This window comes from Melanerpes formicivorus, unplaced genomic scaffold, assembly GCF_026170545.1.
Source record: "Melanerpes formicivorus ecotype bairdi unplaced genomic scaffold, bMelFor1.0.p_v2 SCAF_70, whole genome shotgun sequence".
Taxonomy (NCBI): Eukaryota; Metazoa; Chordata; class Aves; order Piciformes; family Picidae; genus Melanerpes; species Melanerpes formicivorus.
This window is the reverse complement of record NW_027142422.1, coordinates 369,905-393,878: the sequence shown is the minus strand read 5'-3', so window position 1 is coordinate 393,878 and position 23,974 is coordinate 369,905. Positions and strand designations below refer to the sequence as shown.

The 23,974-nt window shown below is 47.4% G+C and overlaps 1 protein-coding gene across 1 annotated transcript in view; it reads left to right on the top strand.

The window, feature by feature from the left end:
* Window positions 1-23,974, top strand: part of MYH15 (myosin heavy chain 15) — a 54,922-nt gene that overhangs the window by 2,821 nt on the left and 28,127 nt on the right. The window contains exons 3-23 of the mRNA XM_068163061.1: window positions 779-922; window positions 1,398-1,554; window positions 2,422-2,449; window positions 3,599-3,692; window positions 4,780-4,800; window positions 5,395-5,487; window positions 6,883-6,946; window positions 7,056-7,154; window positions 8,858-8,961; window positions 9,393-9,531; window positions 10,235-10,353; window positions 11,542-11,691; window positions 12,836-13,006; window positions 14,080-14,259; window positions 16,357-16,489; window positions 19,715-19,782; window positions 20,541-20,628; window positions 21,396-21,513; window positions 21,825-21,948; window positions 22,501-22,637; window positions 23,031-23,286. Of these exons, the coding sequence (XP_068019162.1) occupies window positions 779-922; window positions 1,398-1,554; window positions 2,422-2,449; window positions 3,599-3,692; window positions 4,780-4,800; window positions 5,395-5,487; window positions 6,883-6,946; window positions 7,056-7,154; window positions 8,858-8,961; window positions 9,393-9,531; window positions 10,235-10,353; window positions 11,542-11,691; window positions 12,836-13,006; window positions 14,080-14,259; window positions 16,357-16,489; window positions 19,715-19,782; window positions 20,541-20,628; window positions 21,396-21,513; window positions 21,825-21,948; window positions 22,501-22,637; window positions 23,031-23,286 (2,487 nt within the window). The remainder of the gene's footprint in view (window positions 1-778; window positions 923-1,397; window positions 1,555-2,421; window positions 2,450-3,598; window positions 3,693-4,779; window positions 4,801-5,394; window positions 5,488-6,882; window positions 6,947-7,055; window positions 7,155-8,857; window positions 8,962-9,392; window positions 9,532-10,234; window positions 10,354-11,541; window positions 11,692-12,835; window positions 13,007-14,079; window positions 14,260-16,356; window positions 16,490-19,714; window positions 19,783-20,540; window positions 20,629-21,395; window positions 21,514-21,824; window positions 21,949-22,500; window positions 22,638-23,030; window positions 23,287-23,974) is intronic.

Sequence of the window (23,974 nt, the reverse complement as noted above, 5' to 3'; positions counted from 1 at the left end):
GGCCCAGGCTGTAATTAAGTCCCATGGCTCCCTTTGCAGCAATGCCACCATGAGCTTTACTTCTATCATCTCAGACTCCCCCCATCCTTCTGAGAGCTTTAGAGGGAAACAGTGTGATGGAACCATAGAGTCACCTGGGTGGAAAAGACCTTAAGATCATCAAGTCCAAGCATAACCTAACATCTCCTTGTACACAACTCTTAAACCATGTCCCTAAGCACCTCATTCAGATGTCTTTTAAACACCTCCAGGGATGGTGACTCCACCACCTCCCTGAGCAGCTTATTCCATCCAACCTAAACCTCCCATGGTGCAACTTGAAGCCATTTCCTTTCATTCTGTCACCTGATTCTAGGGAGAAGAGACCAACACCCACCTCATTCCAGCCTCCTTTCAGGGAGCAATAAGGTCTTTCCTCAGCCTCCCTTTTTCCATGTTAAACAACCCCAGCTCCTTCAGCTGCTCCTCCCCTCCAGACCCTTCATTATCTTTGTTGCCCTTCTCTGGACATGATCCATCACCTCAGTGTCCTTCTTAGAGTGATAGAGACCCAAAACTGAAGCCAGTATTTGAGATGTGGCCTCATGAGTGCCCAGCAGAGGGGCAAGATCACTTCCCTGGTCCTGCTGACCACACTATTGCTGACACAAATGATTGTGTACATAGGCTGGGTGTGAGCAGAAGGCTTCACTCTGCAGAAGTCTCCCTGTGAGGGATGGGAAGCCACAGAGAATCCCAGTGTTTTCCCACTCTTGCTGGATGTCTTTCTTCTTTGCAGACCTTGACCATAAAAGAAGACGACGTGCAGTCAATGAACCCTCCCAAATTTGACATGATTGAGGACATGGCCATGCTGACACATCTGAACGAGGCCTCTGTGCTGTACAACCTGAGGAAGCGCTACAGCAACTGGATGATCTATGTAAGGGTCACTGCAGGGGGGTAGTCAGAAAGCTGCCTTTCAAGTTCAGATTTCATATCTGAAAGTGTGCTCTTCACACTCACCTTAGAGCTTTGATAAGCCACAGAGCTGAGGGTCTTGCTTATTGTCTTAAGAAAGAAGTTGCTGTGAGTTGGCTTGTGTCTGGACACAAGATGCATCTGGTGCTCTCACAGATTCACAAATGGCACCAGGTGGGAAGAAACCCTCAAAGGGACACTTCCAACTAGACCACCAAGTGCCTCATCCAGTCTCTCCCTAAACACCTCCAGTGATGGTGACTCTACCACCCCCCTGGGCAGCACATCCCAATGGCCAATCTCTCTTTCTGTGAAGAACTTCTTCCTAACATCCAGCCTAAACCTCCCCTGGAGCAGGTCCTGCTTGATCAACTAAGAGGTTTTTAACTTATTCCTTGAGCAGGATTTTTTCACTCATGTTTTGTGTTCCTCTCCAGACATACTCTGGTCTATTCTGCGTGACTATAAACCCTTACAAGTGGCTGCCTGTCTACAAGTCAGAGGTTGTTGCTGCATACAAAGGCAAGAGGCGCTCAGAGGCTCCTCCTCACATCTTCTCCATCGCTGACAACGCCTACCACGATATGCTGCGGAGTAAGTGGCACTCTTAGCTGGGGGTTTGCTCTGTTTAGCTCATGCCATTGGCTGGTGAGAGCTTTGGTAGTGTGCAACCAATGTGGATAGGATAGGATAGGATAGGATAGGATAGGATAGGATAGGATAGGATAGGATAGGATAGGATAGGATAGGATAGGGTAGGATAGGATAGGAAAGGACAGAATTAACCAGGGTGGAAAAGACCTTTGAGATCATCGAGTCCAACCTGTCATGCAGCACCATCTAATCAACTAAACCATGGCACCAAGTGCATCATCCAGTCTCTTCCTGAACACCTCCAGTGATGGTGACTCCACCACCTCCCTGGGCAGCACATTCCAATGGCAAATCTCTCTTTCTGGGAACAAGTGACAGGGCAAGAGAAAAGAGCCTCAGGTTGCACCAGGGAAGGTTTAGGTTGGACATGAGGAACAATTTCTTCCCCAAATGGTTGTCAAGACCTGGCTCAGGCTGCCTAGGGCAGTGGTGGAGTCCCCAGCCCTGAAGGGGTTTCAAAGCCATGTAGATGTGGTGCTGAGGGACATAGTTCAGTGATGTGCTTGGCAGTACTGTATTAATGGTTGGACTTGATGATCTTCAAGGTCTCTTCCAACCTTTAAGCCTGTGATTATCATTTCCCAGGCACAGGGAAGGAACATGCATGACAGGCAGCTCCTTAGTACCAGCTCAAACAAAACACAAGAGGAGGATTCAAGGCAGGGCTAGAACTTTCCATGCTCTGCTCCATGTGATTATCTCCTCTCCTTGCAGGACTATTTTGATATAGTTAGTACTCCTTTGCAATTCTAATGAGCAATTTGAACAGTCTGCTAAGTTTGTATCTCTTTTTCCCCCCCTCCACAGATCGGGAGAATCAGTCCATGCTGATCACGTAAGTGCCGCTTTTTTGACTGCTTTGAGACTCTGTTGCTGCAAGAAAACTAGAAGAAGGGGGAAAAAAATGGACTGAAATACAAGTTGACCCTGAAAAACTGAGCTAAACTGCCTGGAACTAGATCCAAGCCAAGTAACTGGCAATTTGGCCACCTGAGAGCTGCCTTGAGCCCCACGGGAAAGTAGCAGCTGGGAGTTTGAGGGAGGCTGGCCCATTCCTAATCCCCACCTGGTGTTCATTTCAAGCAGGCATGAAAGCAACTCAGCAGACAGTTTTTAAACACTCCCTCCAGGTTTAGCCTTCCTGTGGCTGCCCCCTTTGAACACAGAGGACTTCTTTTCAGTGTGGTGCTTCTTGCTGCAGATTGTATTTAAGAATGTCGTGTAGGCACACAGGAAGAGAGGGAGATGACCATGGCAGAAAAGGAGATATGGAGATATGCCAGGAGATATGGACATAATGCCAGGGTGGAAGGGACCCCAAGGATCAAATGGTCCAGCTTTTCTAGGTGTTAATATAGTTGAAATGAGGATGATGATAATGATGATGAAGAAAGAGTGGTCAAGCATTGGAATAGGTTGCCCAGGGAGGTGGTGGAGCCACCACCCCTGGAGGTGTTCAAGAAACCTGTGGACATGGCACTTTGGAACATGATTTCATGGCCATGGTGGTGTTAGGTTGGTGGCTGGACTTGAAGATCTCAGAGGTCTTGTCCAATCAAAAGAGTTTGATGATTCTGTGATGATGGCTGCACATCATTTACTGGAAAGCAGAAGAGATGGAGAGCTGGGTGTCTCTGCTGGCAGTTCACGTGTGCTCCTGGATAATTCAGGCAGATTAATGCAGCTTTTCTGTGCATTATGTAACCCATTAGCTGTATATAGTTGTTCCCCAGTTCCTCAGCCTGGAAGTTTATGAGAAAACTTCATGCCCTTGAAGGGAGCTCAGTGTAGAGTGGGGTGCTAGAAGCCACAGGAAGAATGAGTTGCTGCTCTCTTAGGCATTCACCTCTCCATTCAGGCAGTTTAGGGTGACTTCCACTCAAACAGCCACAAACCAGTCAGTGATTCTGAGCATAGCCTGTGTGCAGGACAGGAGGATGGAGGAGGATGTTTGAACATTGCATTATCTTCCTCTTTCTTCCAGTGGAGAATCTGGTGCTGGCAAGACTGTCAACACCAAGCGTGTCATCCAGTACTTTGCCACTGTGGCAGCCCTGGGGGAGCCTGGTAAAAAGAATGTAAGTCTGCTGAGGGCTGTTTCATTTTGGACTCCCAAGGTTCATCTGTTGTATACAACCAACCTCACCAGTCCTCACCACACAGCTGAGCATCAACAGGCATGGCTAGCAAAAGAAGCCATGGGGAGAAGATGCTGATGCCCCTACGTGGCATTGCTGAGGGCATGCTGTTGTGAAGGTAGAAAGGCAACGGTCACCTAACCTTGCCACCCTGAGGAAGCAGCAGCAAAACCCTTCCTGGTTCTGAACAGCTGCTTGTGGCTGCTTCTTTTTCCTATGAATTTTAGTTTGAGTTTTAGCTCTAGTTTTAGCTGGTGTTAAGGATGTTTCTGAACATGTTAAAGCTGGTCAGAAGATGGGGAGACCATGAAGACTAAGATTTGGGGTTGGTTTGGGTTTTTTGGGTTGGTGGGGTTTTTTTCTGGGGGGGGGGGGGGGGAAGGTTGGGGTTTTTATTTTGTGGTTTTGCTTGGTTTGTTTTCTACATGGGAAATAGTCTCTAAAAAGAGTAAGATTGTCACCAATGCCACACCTAGAGTATTGTGACCAGTTCTGGGCTCCCCAGTTCAATCACTGGGAAGAATCCAGTGGAGGCTACAAGAGTGATTAAATGACTGGAGCATCTCTTACAAGGAGAGGCTGAGAGACCTGGGGCTGTTTAGTCTGGAGAAGAGCAGTCTGAGAGAGGATCTTCTCACTGCATCTGAAGGATAAAATCTAAAGATCATGAGGATGAGGCTGAACTCTCCTCAGTGGTGGCAAATGATAAGACAAGTGTCAATGGCACAGGTTGCCCAGGGACGTCATGGATGCCTCCTCCCTGGAGGTGTTCAGGGCCAGGTTAGATGGGACCTTGAACAACCTGGTCTAGTGGAAGGTGTCCCTGCCCATGTCAGAGGGCTGGAACTGGGTGATCTTCAAGGTCCCTTCCAACCTAAACCATTCTATGGAAAGTCCCTCTGGAGTGTTGGTGGCCCTTAGACACCTAAATGTGCTAATGTCTACCTTTCGTGATGTCTTTCATATTAGTACTCTCCTTCGGTTGTCTGTTGTGGGTTTTTAATCCATTGTGTTCCTCTTTTGACAGCAACCAGCTACCAAAACTGGGGTAAGTCATAATCTTGGCCATTTTATCTTTTCCCTGTGAAAACTGTAGTGGGCTCTGTCAGTTCATGTCATGAACCTCAGCGTTTCCCTTCGTGTGCTTCTCCCAGAGAAGGATCCCTGGAGCCCAGGCAGTTTGCTTCAGCAAACTGGAATTTGTGCATGTGACAGTTGATGCTTTTCTCAACTCCAAGCCCCACAACCATTACAAGCTCTGACTGCTTTCAAACCTAATGCATTTTAGTGCTTGTCACTGTCTGCACTAGCCCCTCTCCTGCGTGCATTCCCTCGGATGTCCTCACACGCTTCACAGCACATGGCGAGATATGGTGATTTGTTTCCTGTGCAGATGGCATAAAATATCCAATCCACAAAGCACAACAGTAGAATGCAGCAGAATGTTTGAGGCCTTTCAAAGCCTCAAACTCAGCACTGACTGTGGACTTTGCTGTCGTGCCAGTCGCGCCGTGCCACCCCTAGGGTGGAGTTAAATCCCTTTGCTAAGGAGGCTTCCCCCTTGTACGTGAACGCACGGCTGTGGTAGAGTTGAGCTTGTGGCCTGTAGGGTCCTCACTAATATTTCAACTTTGATTTTTAGGGAACCTTGGAGGATCAAATCATTCAAGCAAACCCAGCCCTGGAAGCTTTTGGCAATGCCAAAACCCTGAGGAACGACAACTCCTCACGCTTTGTAAGTTTGTGACATCAGGTAACGATGTCCCCTTTGACAGCTCTGGAGGGATCCCTTCAGCAATTGCTACTTCTTTTGTCCACTGAAGCAGTTGTGTTCCCACACAGTGGAAGAATAACAAAGTGGGACCCAAACAGGAAAGGCTACTGGAAAGATTAAGGATAAAAAGAAACAAAGATCCACTCTGAGGAACAGTTTAACCTGCGCAAGATCAGCAAAGCTCTTTCAACAGCAATGGCAGAACCTCCCCAGGAGTATGATAGATTCAGTGAAAGCTACTCCATTTTTTAATGGCATTTGGAGGAATTAACATGCAAATTTAATGGGCAAAGCAATGGGAAATCAGAGAATTCTTCTGACTTAAGTAGTTGCATATAAATTAGGACAGCAAATGAGGAGTCAGAGAAGGAACCTGCGTGTCTGATGCCCAGGCTTCTTGCTCTGAGCCCTGCCTTACAGTGAACCTGCCTCTTGGAATGGAATTGGAAGCGTTCCCACAGCTCAGCCTGGCACATGAGCACCCTGTGATCCTAGTCCTACAGGCTGCTTACAGAGCTGTGTGCATCAACAGAAGAGACTTAGAGAAGTTTCATATCATTGCTGGGTATCTGGTATTTTACAAGAGCTTGTAGTGATTGGATGAGGAGGAATGGATTGAAGCTTGAGGAGGGGAGATTTAAACTTGATGTTATGACAAAATTCTTGGCAATGAGAGTGGTGAGACACTAGAACAGGTTGCCCAGGGAGGCTGTGGATGCCCTCTTCCTGGAGACATGCATTCATGGCTGTGTGGATGAGGCCTTGAGCAACCTGATCTAGTGGGAGATGTCCTTGGCCATGTCAGAAGGGTTGGAACTAGATGACCTTTAAGTTCCCTTCCAACCCAAACCATTCTGTGAATCTATGAATTTGTCCCTGAAAACCTGCCTGTGCAAGGGCAAAGAGCCAGCATGAGCTGGTTGTCTGGGCCAGAGAAAAGGAGGCTGGCAGGAGACCTTCTGATGCTCTACAACTCTCTGAAAGGTAGTCAGAGCAAGGTGGATGTCTCTTCCCACAAGGAACAAGCCACAGGACAGTTGGAAACTGCCTCAAGTTGCCCTAGGGGAGGTTTAGGTTGCGTATGAGGAAACCCTGAAAGGGCTGTCAAGCCCTGGCACAGGCTGCCCAGTGCAGTGGTGGAGTCCCTGTCCCTGGAGGGGTTTCAAAGCCATGGATTTGTGGTGCTGAGGGATGTAGTTTAGTGGCAGTGCTGGGATAAGGGTTGGACTTGATGATCTTAAGGGTCTCTTACAACCAAAATCACCTTCAAACCACGATTACCTTCAAGCATCATTCTTTTGTTTCCCTCTGTGTATCCCGTGTGCACTGACTGCAATATTCTCCCGTGTGGATTAGGGGAAATTCATCCGAATCCATTTTGGAACCACAGGCAAGCTGTCATCTGCTGATATTGAGATTTGTAAGCACCAAGCTTTCTTCCTTTCTAAAAGAAAACAAACAAACAAACAAAATCACTCCTCTGAAAGAGTGCAGGGCAGCTTTCACTCATTCTTTCTTTGTGCACCTAGATTTATTGGAGAAATCCCGAGTGATTTTCCAGCAACCAGGTGAAAGAGACTATCACATCTTCTACCAGATCCTGTCAGGAAAGAAACCAGAACTGCTGGGTGAGTATGAGATGGATTTAGAGCTTTGAAGAAGCTACCCTAAGCTGAATATGTCTCCATGGGAACAGGCTGGGAGAGTTGGGGCTGTTCAGCCTGGAGAAGAGAAGGCTCAGGGAAGACCTTAGAGCAGCCTTCCAGAATCCGAAGGGGGCTACGGGAGAGCTGGGAAGTGAGTTTTGACAAAGGCTTGTGATAGGACAAGAGGGAATGGATTGAAGCTGGAAGAGAGGAGATTTAGACTGGATATTAGGAAGAAATTCTTTATAGTGAGGGCAGAGAGATGCTGGTGGATGCTCCCTCCCTGGAGATGTTCAGGACCAGGTTGGATGAGGCTTCAAGCAACCTGCTCTGGCGGGAGGTGTCCCTGCCCACAGCAGAGGGGTTGGAACTAGATGAATTTTAAGGTCCCTTCCAACCCAAACCATTCCATGACTCTCTGACCTTCTACAGTGCAATGCTCAAGGTTGTGCTGAGGGAGATGCTATTGACCCAGGCAGCAGCAGTTATGACAAATCCTTCATCTTCCCTCGTTCCTGGTCATGATTCTGTGAGCAGACAGTGGCTGAGGAAGGGTCAGTGAGCAAACCCGTGCTCAGAAGAAAGCTTCATGCTTCTGTTTGAGAAAACTGAACTTCCACTGATATGCTCTTTTAAAGATATGAAATATCTTTTAAAATACACTCTTTTCAAGATGCTGAGACCATGTTTCTGTGACAGGCTGCTGCAGGTACCCTAGAAATGTGTGGTGCCATTCCAGCTTAGACCCTGCCTGGGTGTCAGGCAGGACTTTTAGAAGGTAGTGTTCTAAAGGCCAAAGAACCATCGCTTTGAATTTGTGTAACTCACAGCCCCAAAGCATCTGGAAAGTGCTTCAGCTCCAAGAGCATTTGGGCAGATAAAAATTTAATTGTCCAGATTTTCACATGAGGAGATTTGCTCACAGGTCCGTGAAGAAAAGCCACTTCCCTCTTTCTGCCCCAGGTGCCAAAACTGGCACCCTGGGACGTTCTGTAGCAAGGGAGAATATGCAAAGCTGCATGTTCCTGTTTTCCCTGGTTGATTGTGGTCTCACAGACCTACTGGAGAAGAGCAGAGAGCAGGTGAGGTCTCTCTGCTTCCATTTCCCACTACTTTGAAGAAAACCTTTGATATCTTCTTTTCTTCTTGTTCCCTTTTCTCCAGCATGGCCAGCAGGCTGAGAGAAATGATTCTGCCCCTATGCTCTGGTGAGACTTCACCTGGACTAGTGTGTTCAGCTGTGGGACCCCCAGCACAAGAGCTCTGTACTTAGATGGGATTTTTACACCTACAGGCTGGCAAGGCAGAAAGTAGGGCTCTGGGGCAAATTACAGGTTGTGGGTGCCCCTTCCCTGGAGGTCTTCAAAGCCAGACTGGACAAGGCCCAGTAGAAGGTCTAGTGGAAGGTGCCCCTGCCCATGGCAGGGGATATGGAACCAGCTGATCTTTAAAGTCCCTTCCAACCCAGATCATGCTATCACTCCATGGTTATGAACTCAGTGTGCTGCAAAGCATGCTCAGGAGATGTGTGTGCAATATTCCCAACTTCTTTCTGAAGAAAACAGCCCAAGCTCAACATGATAAACAGCTGTGCAGAGAGAAATGCATGAGCTGACCTCTTAGCCTATGTTGCTTTGGGATCTCCTGAATGAATGGTGCTTTTGACCTTAGCAATTCTCTTACAGATATGCTGCTGGTATCTACCAACCCATATGACTACCACTTTTGCTCCCAAGGAGTAGTTACAGTGGACAACTTGGATGATGGAGAAGAACTGTTAGCAACAGATGTAAGCTAATATTGGTTTGACTCTGTTCTTAATGATTAGGTGCATGAGGGGAGAAAAGTGCTGGAAGGAGTCTAGCTTTGGTCACTAAACCTACTAGACTAAGGTGAAAGCCAAAATGGATCTTAATTGCATTCATACCATGAAGCATGAGGCCTGATGGATTATTCTACCTCTGGATCTGGCCTTGCTCCATGTAATGCCCCTAGGCACAACCTTCTTACAGCTTTGATATATAAAATGCAAGATAAAGGGAGCTCTCCTGCTCCCCAGCCATTGCTGGGACTTCAGGATGTTCCAGTGGCTGCCTTGTGAGACAGTGCCCCAGTCATTATCAGTCAGCACCATCAGCCACGCCAGGCACATTGTGGGGCTGCAAAATGTTACTGCTTTTTGGCTACAGAAGTGAGAAAATACTTGTTTCCTTTCCACAGCAAGCCATGGACATCTTGGGGTTTGTGCCAGATGAGAAGTCTGGTTCCTACAAGCTCACAGGAGCCATCATGCACTTCGGGAACATGAAATTCAAACAAAGACCCCGAGAGGAGCAGGCAGAGGCTGATGGCACTGAAAGTAAGAATGACACCTAAAATGAATCCTTTCCTTCAGAAGTCTGCTGTGTGAGAAGTCATCATGCACTGTGCTGAGGAGGAAGCAGTCTGTTTGCTTTGATCCTGCACAGTGTAGCTCCTGCTCAGCCAAGAGCGCTGTGCAGGGGTTCATTCAGAGGTGGGTTACCTTACCTAGCAGAAGGTGAAGTGACACAGTCAGAGTAACCTAATGAAATCCCATTTTTATGACTGTTTGAACAACACAGTTGCAAGAAGTTGTTGCCTCAGCATTCTCTTTCATGTCTTCAGGTCTTCCTTCCTTACTTTCTCTTGCACCTGAAGATGGTTTAGTGGGTTTGGACACGGTTTACTGATAGTAACTTAGCAGCAGTGGCGGGATTGAGAGCTCTAGGTGAAGTGGTTGGACTTGCTCACCTCAAAGATCTCTTCCAGCCTCAAAAGTTCTATGGTTCTATGAGATGTGCTTTTCTCTACACCTGAAGAGTTTCTCAAGTGTGATTCTTGCACCAATTGCAGTGTCTGGATGACCTTCTCCATCACAAAAGATTCATGTTTGTTAGGCACACCGAACATAGATCACTAAGAGACCAAGGTCTTGATCCAGTTCCTCTTTGGAAATGGATGTGCTCAATACTTTTTTCCTTGGTTAGGCATGCTTCCATGTAGGACTTCAAAGCAGCTGAAACCATGTTTCTCTTGACCAGGTGCTGACAAAGCTGCCTACCTGATGGGAATCAACTCCTCTGATTTGATTAAGGGTTTATTGCACCCTAGAGTGAAAGTTGGCAACGAATATGTGACCAAAGGTCAAAGTGTTGAACAGGTAAGGAGAAGCTCTCAGGGTGTTTGACACTTGTCCTGCAAGATTTGTGGGTTGATCTGTGACTTCTGAGAGCTGCTAGAAACATTAACCTGTGCCTTTAGTGCATGTTGCCATTTCAGATCACCAGGCTTGGGGGAACAGACACTGAAAGTGAGGGAAACTGATAGAGAGTGACAAAGGACTTGTGGCCATCGCTGCCTTTGATAGCAGTGTTTTCCTGATGTCTTAGTAGCAGCCACTGAAGGAAACCAGGTGCAGTAACACCACGTGGGCATTGAGATCTAATTCTGGAGGAGAACAGTTACCTAAAAGAGTTGAACCATGAATTATTCATTCACTCATTCATTATTCATGCAATTTTAAGCTCTGTGTGACCTCAGTCAGCTAAAGGTAGCATCCACTTAAAGGTATCTCTTGGCTTGGGAAAAGCCCTTGCGCTAGCACTGCTGCCTCCACAGCAGCATCGCGGAAGATGTTGCAGCTTTTTGAGGACAATTGTTAGGAAACCTTTCTTTGCTGCTGGAGTGGTCAGGCATTGGAATAAGCTGTGCAGGGAGGTGGTGGAGTCACCATCCCTGGAGGTATTCAAGGAATGTGTGGCCATGGCACTTCTGGACACGTTGGGGTTTCGTTGTGGTCGGACTCGATGGTCCTGAGAGGTCTCTTTCAACAGAAACATTCTGTGATTCTGTGAAAATTGGTGGTGGAAGACAGGCTGTGGCACAGTCTCAAGAAGTAGAAAACTGCTGGAGAGAGGTCTCTCCAGCCTGAAGAGAGGCTTTGGTCAGTCTTTTCCTGTCACCTGCTGTAACATCCCTCAAAATCTGGAAGCAAATGGCCCTGAGCAGCCTGACCTCCCCAGAATATTAGCAATAGCTCTGGGCACCATGGCTGCCATTTGCCCCCTAACTTCTGAAGCTATGTCAGGGATTAAAACATTTGCAACTTGCTGTCCAGTTGTTTCCCAAAAGGTGCTTTACTAGCACTTTGTGTAGATGCTAGCCTGCATGTGCATGCACAGTGTGAGGAAAAGTCAGCATAGGTGAGAGGAGAAGCTGGCTGCTGTGTCAGGTTTCTCTCAGTGGTTGTAAACCCTAAGCAGGGGCTGAAATCAGCTGCTGCACTCAAAGCCTAGTGCCCCCAGTGAATTCTGCTCCTCACAGTGGTGCTTTGAACCATGCATTATAGGTTTTGTATGCTGTTGGAGCCTTATCCAAGGCAGTCTACGATCGCATGTTCAAGTGGCTGGTGGTCCGCATCAACAAGACCTTGGACACTAAGCTACCAAGACAGTTCTTCATTGGAGTCCTGGACATTGCTGGGTTTGAAATCTTTGATGTGAGTACTAATGTGTGAGGACATAGAAGAGATCAAGTGATAGCTCTGGGTGGGTATTTCTAAGCAAACAGAAGGTGAAGTGCTGAGAAAGCCATAAAGCAAACAGCATTTGTGACTTCTTCCACGTGCAGATGTAGAACACATTCAGCATTTAGCATGACTGGATATGCTGGCAGTTCCTGGGGGGGAAGAGGATGGCAACCTTTTGCCCAGGGAGTTGGTGGAGTATCTCTGTCTCTGGAGGTGTTTAAGTGTGGACATGTTACTGTGGGCCATGGTCTAACGGCCATGGTGGTGTTAGGTTGAAGGTTGGACTCAACGATCTTAGAGGGCTTTTCCAACCCAAGCAGTTCTGTCATTCTGTAGCAAAGACAACATCTCACATGCTTGGAGGTGTGTTTTAAGGTAATGTGTTTTCCCTGCTCTTTCTCTTTGAAAGGAAGCATATTTTATCTAGGATATTTCTTTCCCTGTATGCCTCAGCATACCAGGATCTATCTCCAGCTGAGTTTAAAAAAGCCATTTGTTTGCAAGGAGCACAATCCTTCACAGTCATTCACAATCATCACAACCTCCTCAGGGACTTCACAGAGTCCCTATCACTGGAGGCTTTTAAGATATACTTAGGACAGGGTTGTAGACAATCTCATCTCAGCTCCCCCTCCCACAAAAGGGTGGACCCGATGATCTTTTGAAGTCCATTCTAAACTGCACTATTCTGTGGTTCTATCACCACTGTAAACAAGTGTGTGTGAGGAGAGCACATCACAGCTGCTGCTGTTCAGGATCTGTTCCTAAAGTTTGCTGGGGCTGCCTCGTTTGGCTGTCTGTATACAGCACAGCACAATGCTGGCTCTGCTGTCAGGGCTGGTGTGGCATGCATGCTGCTGAAGCAAAGGCATGTCCACCCTGAGGGACCTGAGCAAATCTGGGCATCCTCACACTCCAGAGGACAGCTGCTGAATTCCCCCCTCCTTTGCCTTTGGTGCTATGCTCAGCAGTTTCTCCACCAGGTATTGGTTAGGTTTTAGGTGCAAACAGCTTCCTCTTTGCAGTTCCACCAAGCCCTGTGGTGCAAATGCATCTCTTCAGTTTTCCTTTTTGTTTTTGTTGTTGTTTTGGCTTTGTTTGTCTCTTTCTGCAGTTTAACAGCTTTGAGCAACTCTGCATCAATTACACTAATGAGAAACTGCAACAGTTTTTCAATCACCACATGTTTGTCCTGGAGCAAGAAGAGTATAAGAAGGAAGGCATTGAGTGGGTGTTCATTGATTTTGGCATGGACCTGCAGGCCTGCATTGATCTAATTGAGAAGGTAGGTCCAGGAGTGCTAAAGTGTATTTACTGGATTGGTTTTATTCATGATGCTCCCCTGGAGGTGTCCTCAAGTCTCACTGAACAGAGTGGAATAAACAGCCCAGCAGGCTTCTTGCCTTTCTACATGCAATACAGAATGGAAGGCAAAGCACTGCTGGTGGTATCTGTGTCTTCTTGGCTTGACCTCCATAAGTCTGCTGTGCAAGGCCAAGAGTAACCACCAACTGTAGCTTAATTTGTATGGCTGCCCTAAGATTCTTTGGGGTTTTACTTTTCACAGAATCAGAACCTCAGAATATCATTCTCTGTCCCTGCTGCTCTTCCATTTGCTTTCTTCCATGTATGCCTGACATCAAACTCACTTCTCAGCTTCTCAGGGCAAATGCTACACTTCAGTCACCCCATGAGGTTTCTCTTTCTTCCATTACATGTTGATGTGCAAGCTCTTTCATGCTCTTCCTAGCCCAGAACCACTGGTTCTTTCTCACCCCTTCCCCAGCATGGCATGTATGCCTTCCCTTTTCTCTTCTCTGTGGGTATGATATCATTGTGGTGGGGACAGCTGTCCCTTGCTGTATCTCTTGTTCTGCCACCTCTTGTGGTATCTAACCCTGCTGATCTGTGAGGGAAAATGAATTTCTGAGTATTGCATTAGTGGGACATTTGGAACACCTGGAAGAGAAAGGATAATTATTAACTGCTCTTCTGCTTGATCACTTGTGTGTCCAGAAGAGCAGGATATCTGTGCATGATTCTAGCCCCTCAAGCACTCTGTCCAGTGCTAGGAAGTTAGTTCATCTTTTCCTAGTCCACCAGATAGCCAAATGATGGTTGTGTGATAGACCAAATCAATGCTGGACCAAAATGTGGTCCAACTGCCCTGAAAGGTGAATCACAGCCTTCCTGGAAGCCATCATAAAGCAGAGTGGACATACTGAATAGTCAAAGGTGTGGTTACTATTTTAACAGAGCAGCCAAAGGCTTCCTCCTCAGATGGAAGTCAAAGCCTGCACAGCTCTTGAAAGCAGGCAGCCTCAGCATTGTCCCACAAAGATGTTCTTAAATCCACAGCCACTGGGAATCCTGTCTATCCTTGAAGAGGAATGCATGTTCCCAAAAGCTACAGATATGACATTCAAAGCCAAACTCTATGACAACCATCTTGGAAAGTCACCTAACCTACAGAAGCCCAGGCCTGATAAGAAAAGGAAATACGAAGCTCACTTTGAACTTCGCCATTACGCCGGCTCAGTAAGTTCCTTTGTTGACTCTCTGTTATAGGTCTCCCAGGTGGGGCTGGGCCCAGAGCACACAAGGGAGGGCTGAAGGGATGGAGAGGGGAAGAAAGAAACAGCAAGGAATAAAAGCAGACTACTCTCTCTGCACAAATATTGCAACACAGCAGGTTGCCAGCGGACTCCAGGACATCTGGTCCTTGGATGCATAAATAAAGTGGAACAACAGAGGAAGGCTAATGATGATTTTTACTGAAAAGAAGCCTTTCCTTCATCACTTTCTTCTAATCAGACTCAGACTAGTGATTAAACAGCAGCAGCATCCAACTATTAATCTTGGTTTCCTCTATAAAGGATCTGAGTAATTTCTGCCTAACTTCAGGGATGTGAAGAAAAAGAAAAGCTTTGCCATCACTCTTCACTCAAACCCTGACCAGCTGTCATGCTTTAAAACAGCAGTGTGACAAAGCAGCCAAGAGAATGGTGGTTAGCTCTGCTGTGGAGGTTTAGTCAACAGGCATGATAATGATGATGGAGTAGGTGAGAATGTCATCTAGGACTGTGATACCTGAGCCCAAACTTGCCCAGTTTCAACAGTCTGCTTTCAGGCCTGATAAGCAGAAAATCTGAGAGGGCCACAGGCAGTTCTTTAGTAAACTAGAATGGATATGAAGGCTCAACACAGAGGATCTGGGACCTACCTGGTGCTATTAATTTCAGATTAGAATGGAACATTAAGATAATGTTGTGTTTACTATGAGAAATAACCAGGGGAGGTTTAGACTCAAGGTGAGGAGAAAGTTCTTCACTGAGCGAGTCGTTCGTCATTGGAATGTGCTGCCCAGGGAGGTGGTGGAGTCACCATCCTTGGAGGTGTTCAAGAGGAGGTTGGACATGGCACTTGGTGCCGTGGTTTACTCCTGAGGTCTGTGGTGACAGGTTGGACTCGATGATCCTCGAGGTCTCTTCCAACCTTAGTGATACTGTGATAACGCCCAGCTTGCTCCTTATCTGTAGCTGTCAGTGGTTGGGCAAAGAAAAGAAGACTTTCTGTCCCCTTGTGGGGTTAAAAATGGGACATAGCCCACTAAATGGAGCTGCAGCCTACTCCAAGAGTTAGATTTTTAACCATTACATTTGCCAGAAAATCTTTTATTTATTCCAGTGCAGCATGCTGCTGGGAAGTGAAATGATTGAGGTGTTCAAGAGAGGACTGGACATGGCACCTGAAGCCATGGTTTAGTTAGCCATGAGGTGTTGGGTGGCAGCTTGGACTTGATGATCTCTGAGGTCTTTTCCAACCTTATTGGTTCTATGATTTGTACATTTTATAGCACAGCACCTATTAGTGAGGTTCCTGGGACAGTGATGACATGGTATCTCCACAGCCAGACTGCATGGAGTCCATGAGTAGATGAAGGGTCCAGCTAGTTTGGAAGGGAGTATGTGTGGGATTCAGATGGTAATTATTTGGAACAGAAAACTGGGAATTAAGAAGCAGAGAATTGGAGGGGAAGTGATGAAAAATTAGATGGCTGGTGCTGCTCTGAGAGCAACAGTTCACTGGCTTCAGGCCAAACGATGAACTTCTCTGAAGGATAAAACTGGGGAGGGTCTTTTTATAAGGACTTGTAGACAGAAGATGAGAAGGAATGAGGAGAGACTTGGAGTGGAATGGAGTGGAATAGGAATAGAATGGAATGGAATAGGAATGGAATAGGAATAGAATGGAATAGGAATGGAATGGAATGGAATGGAATGGAATGGAATGGAATGGAATGGAATGGAATGGAATGGAATGGAATAGAATAGAATAGACCCTTGAGATCATCGAGTCCAACCCATCATCCAACACCACCTGATCAACTAAACCATGACTGGCTGTTAGGAAGAGCAGGTTGGTGAGACACTGGAACAGGTTACCCAGGGAGGTTGTGGATGCCCACTCCCTGGAGGTTTTCAAGGCCAGCTTGGTTGAGGCCTTGAGCAGCCTGATCTAGTGGGAGGTGTCCTTGCCCATGAGCTACATGATCTTGAAGGCTCCTCCCAACCCAAACCATTGCATGATTCTGTGCTTTGCAACCTCGGATTTCTTTTCATTGCCTTGCTGCAGGTTCCCTACAACATCATTGGGTGGCTTGAGAAGAACAAGGACCCACTCAATGAGACTGTGGTAGGCATTTTCCAGAAATCATCCAACAAACTGCTGGCAAGCTTGTTTGAAAGCTACGTTGGTGCTGAGAGCGGTAAGCGGCTGCAGCTCCTGCGGGGCGTCTTTCGTTCCTGGGATGCGTGCTCGGGAGTGTGTTCCAGAAACAAACCAATTCTCTCAGCTGCAATTTGCTCAACACTAAATGAGGCAGTGACTAATTATCTAGATGTGCACAGCATCTGTAGGAGTTTGCCAGTTATACCAAGGAGCCATTAGCTCAGCTAATTTGAATGCATAATAACTCTGAGCAGTTCTGGCAAGGAAACCTGAGTGCTGTCAGCACTCCGGTGGGAGTTGGAGCCTGCAAGGGTTCAGATAGGCAAGTGTGGCACACAAACTGTTGGACATAAGTATCTGTGGAAAAGAGTAGCTCTTCTTTCCCATGCTGTAGTCCTCCTTGCTTGTAGTCCACCCTGAATCCAATAAGAGATACAGAAGAATGACTTGAAATGTTTTGTTGGGTTATAAGGCTCATGAGAGGTGTCTGAGGTAACCAGAAGAGGAGGCTTCTACAACTGCCCCAAGGGAGTTTGCCTGAATTCAATAAGAGATAAAAAAGAATGACTTGAAATATTTTGTTGGGTTATAAGTCTCGTGAGAAGTGTCTGAGGTAACCACAAGAGGAGGCTTCTACAACTGCCCCAAAGGAGTTTGGAGCAAGGCAGGGGTTGGTCTCTTCTCACACGCAGCAAGTGACAGGATGAAAGGAAATGGCCTGAACTTGTGCCAGAAGAGGCTCAGCTTGGGCATTAGGAAGAATTTCATCACAGACAGGGTTGTCAAGCATCAGAACAGGCTGCCCAGGGAGGTGGGGGAGTCCTCATCCCCGGAGGTGTTTTAAAGATGCATGGCTGTGGCGCTTAGGGACATGGCTTAGTGGCAGTGGCTTAGCAGTAGTGGTGGAACTGTGAGCTCTTTGTGAGCAGTCAGACTTGATGATCTCCAAGGCCTCTTCCATCCTTGGCAGTTCTATGATTCTGTGATTAGTGGCAAGTAGACACTGAAAGTACTTGAACACCACTCCACCTTGGCAAGGGTAGAAGAGCTTGCCAACACATCTTGCTGCTGGCTTTTGTTTGTTTGTTTGCCAAGAGTACACATACCTCCCCCTCACTGGAGGAGTTCAAGACCAGCTTGGATGAAGCCTTGAGCAGCCTGGTCTGGTGGAAGGTGGCCCTGCCCATGGCAGGAGGGTGGAACTAGGTGATCTCTAAGGTCTCCTCCCATCCAAACCATTTTGAACATATTGAAGCTGTCTGCATCACACAGAGCTGTTCTATTTCTGAGAAGACAAGTAGCAAGCCTCCAGAACATTGATCTTAAGTAAATAAGACTGGCATTCATTACAAAGATGTAGCTTTTATGTCCTGAAGTTGCAGCCAGTTGCAGCCTATTTATTAGTAACCTCATTTCCATAGTAGTTGTCATTAATCATGAAACACTTGCTGAGGAAGTGAGCAGGCTGCAGACTTCATAATGTGAATAAGAGATGGAGCTGAATGGATATAACAAAAATCCTGCCACTAGCAAATTCTTGCAAGTCCCTAACTGCCTCTTTGCCTGTGGATATTCCTGTCCACCAGAGCACCACCCTGTTTCCCCTCAGTGTCAGCCTGCCCAGCTCAGCCTTCTCCAGTCTGGGCAGTGTCACTGTCAAGAAGGGGGACAGGCTGTGGATAATCCCATCAAGCCCATTGCACTCTTCTCTTCTCCTTTTATGTTGAGTGCTGTTGACAGGTGACAAAATGCCAGCCCTTCTGGTGATGATCTAACGGGCCAGTGTTCAGAAAGCTGCAACAATTGCAATATTTTGGGGTCGTGTTTGGCTCCTGTGAAACTTCACAAAGGTCACGTCAGAAACCAGCACTCCTTGGGAGGAGCTGAGTGGTTTTGGCTCTGAAGCTTGAAGAGCAGTTCAGGGGATGCAAAGCTTCTGTATCTAGAACTGCAAATGTTCCTTTCCCTTGAATCTAGGCAAACATGACTTGCACCAGCTCAGTGTCTGCACAGGAGGCACATGAGAGTCAGTGCCTGCACAGCACAATGTGCAGTGGCAGTTTTCCATCACCATGACCTTTCTTTCCCTTTCTCTACATCACCACACCCTACATGCTTTCCAGTAAACCACAAACCACTCTGCTTTGTGAGAAGTTCTGTTTACTGGTGCAGGTTCCAGTTGCTCAGGGAGGTTGTGGATGCCTTCTCCATGGAGGTGTTCAAGGACAGGTTGGACAGGGCCTGGAGCAACCTGGTCTAGTGGAAGATGTCCCTGCCTGTGGCAGGGGAGTTGGATCTGTGTGGTGTGCAGGTGGAGAGAGAAAGAGGTGATTCTGACACTCAGCTGTGCTCTGGTGAGACTTCACCTGGAGTACTGTGTCCAGCTATGAACCCCCAGCACAGGAGGGTCATGGACCTGCTGGAGCAGAGGAAGGCACAAAGCACATCAGAGGGCTGGAGCACTTTCCCTATGAAGAGAGGCTGAAAAAACAGGGCTGTTCAGCCTGAAGAAGAGAAGGCTCCAGGAAGCCCTTAGAGCTATGTTTCAGTGTCTGAAGTGAACCTACAGAAATGCTGTGGAAGGACTGTTTAGAAGGGCATGGAGTGATAGGAGCCTTGAGGGGTAATTGTTTGAAACTGGAGCAAGGTGGATTTAGGTTTGGCATTAGGAGGAAGTTCTTCACAGTGAGAGTGGTGAAATATTGGAACAGGATGCCCAGGATGTGGTTGAGGCCCCATCCCTGCAGACATGCAAGATCAGACTTGCTGTGGCCCTGAGCAGCCTGACCTAGTTGGAGGTGTCCCTGCTGACTGCAGGGGAGTTGGACAAGCTGCCCTTTGAGGATCCCTTCCAGCCCAATGCAATCTGCAAATCTGTGAACTGGACGCTCTTTAAAGCCTCTTCCAACCCAAACCACTCTATGAGAAGTCCTTTTTCTACCTTATTCACACTGGTGGACTTTCTGCATCACAAGTGATGCTGTGAAATGCAAATGCAATGCAGAAAGCTGACAGCAGTCCTTGACAGAAACCCCAAGTGTGGACAGAGAGCTACAAACCTGTGATAGATCCCACTTGATGTTCAGGAGGTTTTGGCTAATATTTGAGCAATCAGAGCCATCAGGTTGTTAGCTGTGCCTTTCATTCCAAGGGATTTGTGCTCTTAGAAGGATTTGTCTGTCCCCATGCCCTGTGTGCAGCCCTTACTGAGGCACAGGTTGGGATTTTTCTTTCTCTCTTTTCATGTTTGTTTTCCCCTCAGGTGACCAGGGTGGAGAGAAGAAACGTAAGAAAGGAGCTTCTTTTCAAACTGTGTCCTCCTTGCACAAGGTTTGTTCTCTCTTCCCTTCCCTTCCCTTCCCTTCCCTTCCCTTCCCTTCCCTTCCCTTCCCTTCCCTTCCCTTCCCTTCCCTTCCCTTCCCTTCCCTTCCCTTCCCTTCCCTTCCCTTCCCTTCCCTTCCCTTCCCTTCCCTTCCCTTCCCTTCCCTTCCCTTCCCTTCCCTTCCCCTTCCCCTTCCCCTTCCCCTTCCCCTTCCCCTTCCCCTTCCCCTTCCCCTTCCCCTTCCCCTTCCCCTTCCCCTTCCCCTTCCCCTTCCCCTTCCCCTTCCCTTCCCTTCCCTGTTAGCCTGGGGCCTGTGCTGGGAGATCTGATAAAGATCAGTGAAGGGAAAACATTTGGCCAGGAGAGCAACCACCCAGCTTTTGTGGGGAACAGATGGGAAAGGTGAACTCTCCTCACTGAGTAGGGAAGTGACTAGGCAAAAATGCAGCTGGCTTCACAGCAATGCTCCACAGGGTGATGCTGCATCTTGCTGCTCCTCTTCTTCTCTCTGACATTTCTGAGGCTGCAAGTGGCATGTGTCTTCTTAAGACTCTGCTAAAAGTGATGTGGATTTCTGTGACTAAGTTATTCATATTTTGGTTTCTTTGGACACATTGCTCAGTAATGATTTTGGTAACCTTGTATCCCTGTTGGAGGCTATTTAGAGGGGTGGCACTAATACACATAACAAACTGCTGAAGGAATAAGGGATTGCAATTGCACTGAACAGCTAAAATTAATTGTGGTCTTCCTGTGCCTGTCCCAGGAAAATTTGAACAAGCTGATGACCAACTTAAAATCCACAGCCCCTCACTTTGTACGATGCATTATCCCCAACGAGAAGAAAACTCCAGGTACGGACAGCACAACAGTCTGAGCACTGCAGGGCATTTGAACTATGTCATTCCAATCATTACCTCCAAGTCACCAGTTTGAACTTAAATACTGTACTGCTGCCCCCCTACTCTGCCCTAGTGAGGTCTCACCTGGAGGATTGTGTCCAGTTCTGGGCTCCCCAGTTCAAGGGGGACAGGGAGCTACTGGAGAGAATCCGATGGAGGCTGATGAAGGGACTGAATGATGAAGGGACTGAATGATGAAGGGACTGTAACATCCCTCTGATGAGAAAAAGCTGAGACCTGAGGCTGTTTGGCCTTCATAAGAGAAGGCTCAGAGGGGATCTGATCAATGTTTATAAATACCTGCAGGGTGTCTGTGAAGAATATGGGGCTAGACTCTTTGCACCAGTGCCCAGTGGTAGGACAAGGGGCAATGGGCACAAACTGGAACATGAGTAGTTCCACCTCAGCATGTGGGAAAACTTTGTTCTGAAGGTCCTGGAGCCCTGCAGCAGGCTGCCCAGAGAGGTTGTAGAGTCTCTTTCTCTGGAGACTTTCAAGACCCATCTGGATGCATTCCTGTGTGGCCTGCCCGAGGTGATCCTGCTCTGGCAGAGGGGTTGGACTGGGTGACCTCCAAAGACCCCTTCCAACCCCCACCATTCTGTGTCTGCCTGCATTACCTTATCCAATGGTGTTGCTCTTTCAGATGCCAACTCACCTCTCACCTGGTGGAATGCAGATGAACCTCCACTAATGTGGGTCTGGTTTTGCCCCTGTAGGTGAAATGGATGCTTTCCTTGTCCTGCACCAGCTCCGCTGTAACGGTGTCCTGGAGGGCATCCGCATCTGTCGCAAGGGTTTCCCCAACAGGGTGCTGTATGCTGACTTTAAACAAAGGTAATGCAAAGCTGTGTTGTCTCCTGTCCTGGCCCATCAGCCAGCATCAGCAAAGCATGCCTGCTCATTTTTATCTGAGGTCTTCTATTCCATTCAACTTTGTTTACTATTCAGTTTGCCTGAAGATGAAAGTCAGAGTTCTCCTCTTGCTTGTCTCTGTGTGTGTGAACATAGGATGCAGGATGATTTCTTTTAAAGAACTGGGGGGGTTGGGTATTTATTTCTTTATTTTAAGCTTTGAGGGAAGAGTGGGGAGGGAGAAAAGGCAAAATCTAGGCCACATTTACTCACTGCTCATCCGTTATTAACAGGTACCGCATCCTGAATCCAGGTGCGATCCCAGAGGACACATTTGTGGATAGCAGAAAAGCTGCTGAGAAACTGATGGCATCTTTAGATGTTGACCACAACCAGTATCGCTTTGGACACACCAAGGTAACTAGAAAAGGCCAGCACTGCTTATGCAAAGGGGAAAATGAAGGTCCAGAGGAGGCCACAAAGGCAATCAGAAGGCTGGAGGAGCTCCCCTTGGGGCACAGGCTGAGAGAGTTGGGGCTGTTCAGCCTGGAGAAGAGAAGGGTCTGGGGAGACCTTATAGCAGCATTTCAGTATCTGAAGAGGACCCACAGGAAGGCAGGGAGGGACTGTTTAGAAGGGTTTGTGATGATAGGATGTGGGGCAGTGGTTTGAAACTGGAGCAGGGTAGATTGATGTTGGACACCAGGAGGACGTTCTTCACAATGAGAGTGGTGAAATACTGGAACAGGTTGCCCAGAGATGTGGTTGAGGTCTCATCCCTGAAGAAATTCAAGGTCAAACTTGGTAGGGCTCTGAGCAAGCTGACACAGTTGGAGGCATGCCTACTCACTGCAGGGGGGGTGGGTAAGATGCCTTTTGAGGGTCCCCTCCCACTGCGACACGCTCTGTGGCTCTGTGACTGGAATACAATCATTCATTATGGTGCCGTTCCATCTGTGCATGTACCAGGTGTTCTTCAAGGCTGGTCTCTTGGGCCATCTGGAAGAAATGAGGGATGAGAGACTGGCAAAGATCTTAACGATGATCCAGGCAAGAGCTCGTGGCAGGCTGATGAGGATTGAGTTCCAGAAGATAGTGGAGCGCAGGTATAAAGAACCCCCCCTTAAACCTCAGCAGAGGTCATTCTTATTTAAGGATGTGTTGAACTGAGCCATTATCACAACCCCTAAGGCTATAGATAGCCCTAAATTAAAGGTTTAAAGTGGAGGTAAGATAAAAGTTAGCAGCTGGGTACTAGCTGTCTCCAGCTCTGGGAAAAAATCAGGCTTGGAAACAGTTCTCAAACCCAAACTTCAAGAGCTAAGGAGAAAGTCTCTTGTGTACATTGGAAACTAGTACAAGCTCCTCACACTCCTGACAACAAAGCCATAAAGCAGTATGAGAATGAAGGAAAAAAACAAACAAAACCAAACAACAAATCTCACTTTCTCAGTTCAGAGCAGGCCTCAGCAATGTGGTTTGTTTCCTTCCTAAACCAGGGATGCCCTTCTTGTGATTCAGTGGAACATACGTGCTTTCATGGCTGTGAAGAACTGGCCCTGGATGAAGCTTTTCTTTAAGATCAAACCTCTTCTGAAGACTGCAGAAACTGAAAAGGAGATGGCCAACATGAAGGAAGAGTTCTTGAAACTGAAGGAGGCCCTGGAAAAATCAGAAGCCAGGAGAAAGGAGCTTGAAGAAAAGCAAGTCTCTTTAGTTCAGGAGAAAAATGATTTGCTTCTCCAGCTGCAAGCTGTGAGTAAAACTGGACTCCTAATGGGCATCAGGAGGAAGTTGTTCACAATGAGGGTGGTGAAATAATGGAATAGGTTGCCCAGAGAGGTGGTGGAGGTCCCATTCTTAGACACAGTCAAGGTCAAATTTGATGGGACCCTGAGCAACCTGATCCCGTTGGAAATGTCCCTGCTTACTGCAGGGGGGTTGGACAAGATGACCTTTGAGAGTCCCTTCCAACCTGATGCATTCTCTGGTTTTATCCATTACATGGTCTCTGAAACTCAAAGACTTACAGACCAGCATGCTAGTGAACTTCAATTAAGCAAGGTGTTGGTCTTGCCAAAGTCTTGCCAAAAATCAGAGTGGATAGAAATTCTCATGGTATAGCTTACGGGCCAGAAATGCAAATCTTAACAGGTTCTGTCCATGGCAGTTAGAGATGGAAGTAGTCTTGTATGTGACCAGGCATGCTCACTGCTGTCCCTGCTCATGGCAGGGAGTTTGGAACTAGATGACCTTCAAGGTCCCTTCAATCCAAACCATTCTATGAATCTTGCTCTGTTCATTACTTTCCAGTCTTGTCTTCTGACTCGAGGAGTAGGAAGTTTTTCTTACATTGGATCAGGCTTTCTGACCACTTACAGGAGAGGTGACAAGTGAGGAATAGTTAAAACCAGGCAGTCATTGCTGTCCTCTTCCTTGTGCC